General features: G+C 40.0%; 1 protein-coding gene across 2 annotated transcripts in view; it reads right to left on the reverse strand.

Moving 5' to 3' along the window:
• Positions 1-12,511, reverse strand: part of tln1 (talin 1) — a 165,364-nt gene that overhangs the window by 76,511 nt on the left and 76,342 nt on the right. For both annotated transcript variants that reach the window (XM_088355364.1, XM_088355363.1), the window contains 2 exons: positions 9,545-9,712; positions 2,844-3,138 (listed from right to left, as the gene is read on the reverse strand). In XM_088355364.1, coding sequence (XP_088211490.1) covers positions 2,844-3,138; positions 9,545-9,712 — 463 coding nt within the window. The remainder of the gene's footprint in view (positions 1-2,843; positions 3,139-9,544; positions 9,713-12,511) is intronic.

The following is a 12,511-nucleotide window of genomic DNA, read 5'->3' on the forward strand; positions in this document are numbered from 1 at the left end:
CGCCGAGGTGTGTCATTTTCCTCCCTATCTTCATCAGGACCCTCTTTCCACCATTCCCTTGGTTTTATCTTCTGGGCCTCTCCCGGTCTTCGATTTCCTTCTGGCCAGCGCTCTGCTTCCATTCATGCTCTTCAAGTTTGCACAAGCGCTCCTGGTACACTCGCTCTTCTTCCTCGCGCTGCTCTGGTTCAATAAGCTCACGCTCCCCTCTTGAGCTGTTCCTCATGGATCCGCTGCTGTTCTTCTGGTTTCTGGAGGTAGACAGATTTACACCAGTCTCCTTTACGCTGCCGCTTTCGTTCCTCCAGACGAGTCTTCCTTTCCTCTACCAAGCGCTCCTGGAAGGCCTTCACAGTTTCTCCTGCAAATGAATGGGTCACTGCTGGCTTTTTTCTGGGCGACACGATCTTTCCTTTGGGCCAGAGATAGCTTAGCACGGTTCCACCTCTTCTTCTTGACCTCCTTGGGTGGCTTCTTTTCATGGACCGGGTTCTCACGAATGGAGGCATGAGCTTTTTTGTACATCTCAATCAAAACTGCGGTCACGCCGTTCTTGATGAAGCGCGAGAACTGCTTTTTGTAGGTCTCATCGTCTTCCATCAGCATGCTCATGTAAGCCCATCCTCGAGGAGTAGCGTCACGGCATAGATGTAATCCTTGCCCATCTCTCCGATGTACTCGAAAAGGAAGGACAGAGATTTGAGCACGCCGTTCTGGACGTTCAGCTCGGGCACGCGGTACTCGTTCTTAACCACCACAGATGAATATAACCACCACTTATAATGGTGATTAATTCTTGTGCGGTGGGCAAGCTTATGAGCCCTAGTTGGAATTTTATCCATTTTGATGAAGAAAAAAACGGAGGGAGTGTTGTGTCGAGGCTCAACACTGGCACCCTTGGCAGCTCTCAAGTTTTCCAGGATTTGCAGAGAGCATTTTTTACAATGTAGGTTTGATGTATTCCCAAGCAATTTTATGTTTAGGTACGAGCCACGTCAAAGACACTCAATATGATAGGTTAGCTAATGCTAACAAGCTACGTCAGTGTCTTACCATTGCCATTCCTTACTATGTAAAATACCTACTTTTATTGTGATTAACCAGGGATTCTATACAGTAATCTTTCAAATATCACATGTACTGAAAACTTATGTGCTCTACCATAAAGTTATTACGCTGAAAAGAACTGCCAATTATCAATGGATAAAATGAGAGATGAATGTTCAGAAGATAAAATCTCATTTGGCCAAAGTTATTATTTTCAACATTCTCAAAAGTGATTTCTATACAAAGTGGGAACGCTCAGTGCTTTACTCTTCTAATACATTCCCCAAAACGTTAGATACAGAGTCGTTTTAGTAACATAACGCAATGGAAACATTTCAGTCGAGGCTGCATTCATCAGCAGAACGAATGCACAGTAACGCATACCAGCTAATAAAAGAATTGGTAAGCAGACTTTTATTAGCTTTAAGATCAGCACCGGTGTATGTGGATCCTTTACAATAAAGTGGTACAGATTGTGTCGACTGAAGTCAGGCAGAATGAAAAGAGTTGTTTATATGTGTGAATATAGCAGGATTAAGACTGTATAACTCGGTAGCAATTATTGCTAATGCCACCTTACTTTTTCTCGAAATAACGCCCTCTGTGCTTTCCAGCAAAGGGAGCCACCTCATTCGACGGCTGCACAATATATGTTTGACTAGTCATTGCCAAAGGTGTTGGATAGTAAACCTGTATTTGTTCTTGTTGTCTACCTTTTTACTGGCCTTGTCCAGTGTTTAGTACGGGCTAATACCGTCAGTCATGGTGTTGTCACGTGGTTAGGTCACCAAGTTTGAGCAATGATTGATCAAAATCCCCAAACATTATATGCAACAAAAATCGAACCCGAGTCATGGTGGTGAGGGCGCCAACACTAAACCACTCGACCCCGTCGGAAAGCATTTTATTTTATTTTGTTATCGTAATATTTTTGCTCACAGTGCCAGAAAAGGGTGTTAAAGAATGGTGAAAACAGACAGTCATCCTTAAAGATAGAAATAAAGGCAAGGTCTGATTCATCATCAGTTACACCAAAGAGTTGTTTCCCTCGTCGTGCGTTTATTTATATCTTTCAGGACAAATTTCTGTTCCATCCTTAACATGTGTGTCTGGCACTTTTGAGTAAAAATAGTGTGAAAATAAAATAAAATCTAATGCCTTTTCGTGTGTTATCTGTATCACTATTGGTCTCGTGATTATTAGTCTGAGTTTTTGCGCTATCACAATGAAAGGCTGGGTTTGATTTTTGTTGCACACAATGTTTTGTGAATTTGGCGAGCAACATTTTTCAATTGATCAATCATTGCAAACCATTATTAATATATACTGTAAGTCAGGGGTACAAATCTTTCCTGTGAGGGCCACATCACTTTTCCCTTCTAGTTTGGAACAAAAAAAGTGTGATGAATGCAGAAGTGCCTAAATGTAAAAATTAATGGTTTTCAAATAACACATGGAAATGACAAAAATCCCTGGTCCTGTGTGATGATGAGATAAAACCCAATGTCCTTTCAGATGTCTTTTCTATCAATGCTACTGCATTGGTAAGAGTTCAACCTCTAACTGTCGCAACCGAGGTCTGAAACCCATCACAACCCAAAACATGCACCCAGACTTAGTTTTTTTAATAGGTGAAAAATAATCTGTTATTGTTCAGGGGGCCAGATCAAACATATCCAGCCCGTGGCGTGTAGTTTGAGGGCCGCTGATTGAAATCAATGTTATTGTTTTGTCTTTAATGAATGCAGCATTTTTTACCACTAGCAAGCTCACTTTCGCTTTAGCATGGCACCCACCAGCATTTCCCATTGAGCTGAAGATGTTTTCCGTGACATCCAAAATGCGGTCCGTGGCTTCTCCGTGGCGCCCGATGGGATGCCCTCCACTGGCGTATTGTTTAATATGCTGCAGCAGATCATTTAATGCTTGAGTAACACCCGTTGCAGCCACGCCAACTTGCTTCAAGAGGCCCTCGTCATTTGTGGCCCCCTGCGAGGCATCCATGCAACCTTCCACCGACTTGGCCACCAGCTTGCCAGCCTCAATGAGCTGCTCCTGGCACACTGGGGAGCTAATGGTTGGAGCCACAACCTACATCAAACATGAGAGAAGAAACAAAAACATTCACACACACAAAGGAAAAAAAACATCTCTCAGTGTTTACCAAACAAAGGAAGATTCTGGCGGGGCGCCAGGGTGTGGTCCTACCAGAGTCTCATAAACTTGTATTATTAAATAATAAAGTAATATTTCTAAACAGCCGTTGCCGTCACCTACCCCTTTGTATGCATTACCATATTCGACCAGCTCAAATTACGTCACACTAAAGGGAAATCTAATTTGTCATACTTATTCATAATGTTGTTTAACTATATGCACGTATATTAAACATAGGTAGTGCTTATCATATACTATTTTGTTGTTTTAAGGTTTTTATCTGGGGCACCTGTGTTCAGAGCTGTTTATCATAGGTTTCTATCCCCCGCTATACTGCAATTCAACCTTTAAATAAAAAATGTTCAATCCATCTACTATCTGCCCTGGTCATATCCTTCAAGAGGGGTGACCTACAGAAAGACAAACACATACACAAACACTAAGAAAAGAAAAAACGAAAAAGAAGCAAAAAACACAAAAAAATTGACCATGGTCAACCCAAACAAGTTGAGCACCCCAGCACCCAAGTTGGTCATGCTTTCGTCCCTCCAAAAGAAACGGGACACAAGAAAGCGGCTATGTCGGTAGCCTACACTAGCTCGGTAGCCTAGATGGTAGGGCGCCCGCCCCAAGACTGGGAGGTCGCTGGTTCAAGCCTCGGCCGAGTCATACCTAAGACTTACAACATTGGTACTCATTGCCTCCCTGCTTGGGGCTCGGCATTAAGGGTTGGAATTGGTTTGGTCACCTCCCAACACAGCAGTTGGGTCTAAAATGGCGGCGCCCTGTTTGGCTGCGGCTGCATCGGCTCGCTACAGTTTAACTGTACGGGTCAGGTGTATCGACATTTCGTTCTGTGTGCACGGTTACAAAGAATGACAATAAAAGTAAATTCTTCTTCTTCATTCCTTATGTCACTCGGGTCAGGGTGACACAACACATTCTTCTGTTCAACAGCAGGGCCTGACAGCTTTCACTGGTTTACCCCTGCCACCTCATACAGGTGCCCTTACCATCCCTTAGAACGCGTCCAAACATCCCACTATCTTTTCACAACAGCTATCCACTCATTCTTATCACCAACACGAGCTCTAGCTTCCATTACATTGAGACCTCTATCCTCCAGTGCACTCATAACACCAATCATCCACATTAATCGCCGCCTTCCTCTTGGTCTCGTTTCAGTTACTTCTGCTCTGTAGATCCTCTTCAACATTCGCTCCTCGTCCATCCTCTCCATGTGTCCAAACCAACCGAGTACTCTTATAGACACACGCTTGCTCAGTTCCACTACTACTTCAATTCTGTCTCTAACAATTTCATTTCTCAATCTATCCAATCTTGTCACTCCTAACATACTCCTCAAACACTTCATCTCAAAAACATTTCATTTCTTTCTCAAATCTGCATTCAGGCTCCAAGTCCCTGCACCATACAACACAGTCGGCACAATCACACTATCATACAGTCCCCTCTTAAGATCCATACTCATACTCTAGCTGCTCATCACTCTCCTTAGAGCACCCAAAACCCTGCATCCTTGATTAAATCATACATGCTCTGCTGTTCACACAAAAACTCTCAATGCTTTCAACAACTTTCCACAAACTTCATACATTACCATCACCTGCCACAAAACCTCTCTATCAACCCTGTCATACGCCTTTTCCAAGTCCATGGAAGCCAAATAACCATTCCTTACAATTTGCAAAATATTTCTCACACACCTGTTGTACTGCAAACACCTGATCCACACATCCTCTTCCTTCCCTGAAACCACTCTGCTCCTCCATCACCACTTCATCTGTTCTTCCTCTCACTCTGTTAATCAAGACTCTTCCATACAGCTTACCAGACACAGACAACAGACTGATACCATCAAATTGCTACATTTATACTTATCACCTTTACTCTTATACAATGGCACCCAACAAAAGCCATTCTCCTTATACCACCGGTTACCGCGACTCTCACTTCCCTCCCATCCTCCACATTCAGCAACTCCTCAAAATACTCCTGACTGCACTACCACTAACCAGCAATCTACAGTTCCTATCTCTCACTTTCCTTTCCTTTCCAGACCCGCTCTATCTTACTCTTTTCACATCTTTCCAGAACACTTTCTCCTTTCCTCAAAGTTCATTCCTATTTTTTGACAGCATTCATCATTTGCTTTCCTTTTTCACTGCTTCCAGTACCGCTTTCACCAACCTTTTTTCACTTTATTACTTTCATATGCATCACCAATCTTATTTTGCAGCCACTCATCTCTTCTCTGTCACAGCCTCTGAGACCTCATCATTCGACCATTTACTTCCTTACCTAATACCTCGACCAACTTTGCTCATTCCATGCACTTCTTTCGCACTACTCAACACTGCCTCTTCGAACCACTTCCATTCCATTTCCACACAAAGCAAATTAAAAAAAAACTTTTAGATTTCTCCCTTATATAAATTATCGCAAACATCAAGGTGTTTATTTCTGCTACTTATATTGTTGTTATATTTAATTCAATTTCAAACTCATACGTGTTATTTGGTCCCTTTCCACGCAATTACAATACCTCCTATCAGCTCAATACTGGCATCAGGACAAAACTTGTTATTTTTAGTCTAGTTGGATGACAATCAGATTTTTTTTTTTGCATTAAAATCCTGACTAGTTTACCATGCTTTGTGGGTGGGACTTGTTTGCTGGCATTGTCTTTAATAACTAGAAGGAGCGTGCCAGACCTTGCCATTGTACGGCCCTTGGTTGATTGGCTGATACCAGCCTGCACAAGGTTAATTAGAAATTTTAAAAAATTCATATAATTTCTATTTTTACTTCACACATTAACTAAAGATTTTGCTTTTATTTGGGGTGTATTGTTTTTGTTACCTGCATGATGATGCAATATGTAAACTTAGGCCTTCCAAAATGCCAGTTTATGCAAAAAAAAAAAAAAAAAAAAGAAAGATAGATGCAAAATGCAGGGCATTTAACCATATATGGAAAACCATGTATTTATTTAATGAACTCAATGTTAAAAGCTGTGTGTTTAGTTTGCGGGAAGCAGATCGCTGTGTTTAAGGATTACAAATTAAACTGGCATTACCCGAGTAAAGTTGTGGAGGAATACAAAAACTATAGTGATGCTGAAAGGGCCTAGACATCAGATGCTTTGCTAGCTCAACTTCAAAAGTGGCAAGATTATTCTACCTTAGCGTCCCGCATCCAAGGTTGCAGTATCCATAACAAGCTTTGAGATAGCTGGCAAAATCACAACAAACAGTAAGCTATATTTTAAATGGGGAATTTGTCTAGGACTCTTCAGCATTAATAGGCCCTGAAAAAAACGAGTAATTAAGCAAGTTCTGCTGTCCGAGCAAACCGTGACAAGAAAGGTTGAGGACATTGCAGATAACCTGGAGCTTTAGCAAGTTGAACCTTCTTCCCCTTGACTTTGGACGAGGGCTGCGATATCAGTGACAGAGCCAAATTGCTTGTATATGCCTGAGGGATAATGGACTTCAAGATTACGGAAGAGCGGGCAGCAACGCTATCAGTGCACAGAACAACGACTGAGGTAAATGTGTGTATGGACAGGCCGAACTGAAATGGGACTAATTAAAATGTTTTACAACTGATGGATGTCCAAATCTGGCAAGAAAAAATATCGGACTGTTAAAATATATGCAATATAAAGTGACTAAAATCAAGATAAAAAGGAGTGTCTTGCATTGTATCATCCACCAGCATGTGTTGTGCACGTGAGTGCTAAAGACTAGCAGTGTTTTGGATGTTGTAACAAAAAAAAGGTAACTTCAACAGGGCACGAACACAAAATCACAAACAGTTGTTAGAATTTTGGAGAATCACAAATGTGAACACAGTGACATCACTTGCCACACAGCTGTCAGATGGCTCAGCCTGGGCAAATTGTCAAATAGAGCTTGAGACCTGAAGGCAGAGATTTGAAAGTTTTGGGTGCAGAAAGGGAAAGACATTTCAGAGCTCTCAGATCAACACTGGGTGACATATCTTGCATTTGCCGTTGATGTGACTGTGCTGATAAAATAATTAAACACCAAACTGTAAAGCAAGAACCTTTTGTTCATCAAATTCATAGCTTGATGAAGGCTCTTATGACAGAATTGCAGTTTTATTCAAGCCAACTAGAGAGCAACAGTCTCACTCACATGCAAACCCTGAAAGATCTCCTCTGCATGTACTCATCCATTTAACAAGCACTTCATGTAGAGGTTTCAAGGCGAATTGAAGATCTCAGAAAATTCCAGGGTGAAATGCACCTGATTTTCTCTCCCATTTCCTGCATTGTGTATAATGCACCCAGTGATGTTCAGCTGGAACTTATTGACCTGCAGTCTGATGGAGCACTAGCAGATCAATGTAAGTCCAGCTCACTGCTTGATTTTTACTCTTTTCTCAAGGAGGAGAGCTTTCCAAACATGAGGAAAGATGCTCAGATGATATTGGTTCTTTTGGACTCAACCTAAATCTATGAACAAACATTCTCAATGATGTAGTCTAACAAATGCAGGTAACAGATCCTCTCTAACTGATGAGCACCTGTCAGCTGTGCTTTACATCTCCACCTCAGAAATCCAACCTGACTTTGATGCACTTGGTAAAGACAAAGGGAGACAAGATTTCTCTCACTGAACAAGAAAAGTACTGAGCCGCAACAAACAATTTGTTGTTACAATGATGTGACTGAACAAGATTACTAACATAAGTTAAAAATGGTAAAAGTGTTCACATTTACCTGCCATTGTTTTGGAGGTAATGTCACAGAATAATATAATTAATATAAGCTAAAATGGTGAAAGCATTAACATTTTAACCATTGCCTTTGGAGTTAATGAGAGAGAACGTTAAAACTGTGAATGCCTTCACATTTTGTTTTCCATTGTTTTTGAAGTAATGTGACTGAATAAGATCACTAATAAATGTTAAAAATGGTTAAATCCCTAAAATTATAATTGTTGTTTTAAATTAATGTGACTGAATAAGATCACTAAAACAAGTTAAACATGGTAAAAGCCTTTACATTTTGTTTACCATAGCTTTTTATGTTAACGTGACTGAATATGATCACTCATTTATGTTGAAAATGGTAAAAGCCTTCACATTTTGTTTACTATTGTTTTTAAGTTAATGTGACTCTATAAGATGACAAATACAGTAAGACCTCGGTTATCGCGGTTAATGGGGACCAAAACCACCCGCTAAAAGTGAAAATCTGCGAAGTAGCGACGCCCCTTCAAAAAAAAAAATCTCATCTCATTATCTGCACCGCTTATCCTTATCAGGGTGACGCTGCGTCCGCCGAACTCGCTGCGTCGCGCGGCCCTGAAGTGACCTCCACCGACTCCTCCCCCGTCCCATCCAACCGGCAGCCTTATGCCGCGTCCACTGACGTACCACCGAAAAACCCCGCAAAAAGTGAAAATCTGCGAAGCAGCTAAGCTCTGAAGCCGCGAACGTCGAACCGCGAAGTAGCGAGGTCCCAATGTATAAGTAAAAAATGGAAAAAGCGTTCACATTTTGCTAGCCATTGTTTTTTAAGTTAATGTGACTGAACATGATTATTAATTTAAGTTAAAAATGGTAAAAAGCCTTTAAATTTTGTTTGCTATTGTTTTTAAGTCAATGTGATTGAATAAGATCACTTATATATGTTGAAAATAGAAAAGCATTCATATTTTGTCGACCATTGCTTTGTAAATGTGACTGAATAAATGTCATTTTTTGTAAGGCCAAACCCTTACTTAATTGACTTAATTAAACGCACATCCACACTTGAATCATTTGGTCAAATGAAGAATGGAGTCCAGGATCTTTTCCGGCACTTCTCAATAATTTCAGTTCCTCCTTTGCCTTCCGACAAAAAATAATTGCCCACCTCTTCTAGACTGTACGCCTACCAAGGTCCCCAAAAATGTTATGAGAAACACTGTCTCTAGTTTATCTGTTCTAACTTAATATGTTGGCTTTTCGTCTACCAGCTGTAGGGAAACTGAGAATTTGGGGCCAAGACAATTTAGTTGAAAGTATTTAACAACAATTGACCAAGTTTATCTGGAAAATTGGAAATGTCACTTAATTTCACAGGGCTGCCAAAAATTCAAAATCATATTTCAGAATATATGGAGAGAATTTTCAGACTTTGTTATTTTCACAGAACAATTCCCTTTGTTAATCTAAAAATGAGCATTTCTTGAATTTTTCCCTAGATTTTTGTAGGTTTCATTGAAAACGTGTAACGCATAATTTGCTATCAACTGGCGTAGCAAATTTGATTTTTCTAATGTTTATAAGTAGTCTGACTTACTCTTGTACAGGCCACCAGCTGAGAGGTGGACAAAGCACACTGGGTAGCTGCGGCAATGACTCTGTTCTGCTGGGCTGAGTCTTCTGTCTTCTGGGCCACATTTTTTGCTTTGAGCACAAGGGCTGCTGCAGCATTGGCCACCGCTTTAGCCAGTTGCATCAGCATATCCTGAAAAAGGAAAATGCACCTAATTAGTAGCACAAGAGCTTGTATTTGCTGTTATGTCAGATAGTGAATATAATTTGAATTTAAAACTGAATTACAATACATCAGGCAGAGTTACAAATCAGAGATTGGAGAATAAGGCAACCTTCCCAAGCATTCCAAGAAATGTTAAGACAATTTTAAGGTGATACAATACTGTGTTTATTTTGTACTGTATTTATTTGCTACAGGTCCCAAGAAAAAACACAATAAGCATGGGAAAAAAGCTTTGATTATTATTGCCCTTGCTAAGTTACATAGCCATAACTAATCGACACAATTATTAAAAATAAAAAGGCAATTAAAGTTGAAACATTCTAATAGCAGAACAATTCTTGCGATGGGAAGTTTTCAAATTAGTTTTATTTTTAAGCAGCCTGCCGTCACCTACCCTTTTGCACGCATTACTCTATTCAAACAGCTCAAATTATGTCAGACCAAAGGTAAATCAAATTTGTCATACTAATTCAGAATGTTGCTTAGTTATACTGTGATATACTGCAATTTAACCTTGCAATCGCATCTCGGAACTGATAAATGTATTATGTCTGGGATCTACTGTGTCCCACTTCAATAAACACAGACAATGTTTGCAGATAAACAGCCATTGCTGAACTCTACTCCCTCAAAGCAATGCATCTCTGGGGATAATGTTAGCCTGGTCTGAAGCAGGGTAGTTGTAGAGAATAAATCATCAGAGTAACTGTGTCAAGCTAAATTTATTTTCTGCTTTCATGGAAGCGATTTGAGGCTAAACTCATCCATGAAAATAAACGTATCCCTGTTTAATTCATTATCTTGGTGTTGTGCAATACTCACTAGCTTTACTAATGTGAGAGTGTGAGCTCATTTAAAACAGACTATTAGTACTTGGTTTTACCTCCCTAGCTATTCATAGTGAGCTATATCAGTTTTTCATAGACGAGTAAAATAAGGCCCTGCGCCTGACTGGCAATCAGTTCAGGGTGTCCCCTGCCCACTACCAAAAGTAGCTGGGATAGGCTCCAGCACCCCCCACAACCCAAATTAGGATAAGTGGTGCAGATAGTGGATGGATAGATGTAGTAAAATAGGGGACTTGTAACACAAATAATTACAAATACATCTGTAAATTCCTCTATGTGTGGGAATGGGTTATTTACAGCATGTGAGTGTGTGAGTTTTGTTCAGTGTGTGAGTTTTGTTTGGCTCTAAATCTAAATAATTGTGCTGATTTTCCAATGGAAATTACCAAAAGAATTAATAGAATGTGTTGATTTGAATTTCATTATTAGATGTCTTTGGCAGACATGTGTTACCATTGTTTGACAATAAGCGGGCACTCTCCATTTGGCAGCCGTAAAAGATTCATTACCTAGAAACTGTTAAATATAAAAGTTAAAGAAACACAGAAAATAACTCATTGAACAAACACATTTACCCTTTACCTCCGGCACACAGATTAGAATAGAATAGAATAGAATAGAATATACCTTTATTGTCATTGTTACAAATGGGCTAACATATTGTGACAACGAAATTGGGCATGACACTCCAGTTTTACACATAGTGAGGGTATGAGCAAGAAGATAAAGGAACAGAGAAGATAATGTTATAAAACAAGGGGAATAAGGCTATAGTTATAATTTACATGGTATTTACACAAGAATGTCGGCATGTGGGATGTTACATACAGGGTTGTCGCGATAACGTTGTATCGTAACGGTTGTGCAATATTGCATTTGGTGCAAAGTCATCATGGTGCGCTAGTACAGTGGAACCTCGGTTCTCGACCATAATCTGTTACAGAACCCTGTTCGAAAACCGATTTGTTCGATCACCAAAATCATTTTTCCCATTAAAAATAACGTAAATCGTTTTAATCCGTTCCAACACCCTGAATGTTTACCTTGAATGTTCAACGTAAACATAAAGCTAACTCAGGCTAATCGTACGTTTGCGTTATCGTAATCTTCCGTACGAAAGATTACGCTAACATGAACGTGTAAAAATAAAAAAATCACGTCGTTTACAAGTCATTTAGCACCGGGGTCTCCACAACAAGTGGTGAGCGGGTCATTGGAAAGGGGGCTCCGTTCCAACACCCTGAAAGTTGGGCTCCGTTCCAACACCCTGAATGTTTACCTTGAATGTTCAACATAAACATAAAGCTAACCCAGGCTAATTTGTTCGAACTGAGAGGCGTTCAGAAACCGAGGTTCCACTGTATAGTGTATTCATTGTTGAATATCAGGTATTCAATCTTTTATGCTGCCAGACTGTAGTGTCGTGTAATATACTCCCCTTCCTGCGGTGTCGCTGTATACTAATGTGCAGCCTTGTACTTGTGCTTGAGAACTACCGAGGAAGAAGTTAAGTAAACACTCTATGAATGTACCGTCCATGCCTGTCTTGAATCCTACTACAACTCTACTACATACACAACACAGACCTTCCACATTTTAACCAAAACCTTCCAACCACTAGTTAAATAATCTTGTTATAAATACAATAATTTTCAAAAGGTTAGATTTTCTATACCAGGGGTCTCTAATCTTTTTCAAGTTGAGAGCTACTTTTTGTTACCAATTAGCGCAAAGGGCACCCAATTTGATATGAACTTCTAAAATAAGAACCTAGCTAGATGGCTTGCTAAATATCTAAAAAGTGGCTTGACAGTTAGCTAGAAAAGAAAACAGTAGGAAAGTAAAAGGTAAAAAACAAAAAGGTAGCTAATTAGCTAACTAAAATAGGAAAAATCCAACTAAAGATAGAAAGCCAGAT

This window comes from Urocampus carinirostris, chromosome 16 (assembly GCF_059441175.1).
Source record: "Urocampus carinirostris isolate Australia breed hairy pipefish chromosome 16, RoL_Ucar_1.0, whole genome shotgun sequence".
NCBI lineage: Eukaryota > Metazoa > Chordata > Actinopteri > Syngnathiformes > Syngnathidae > Urocampus > Urocampus carinirostris.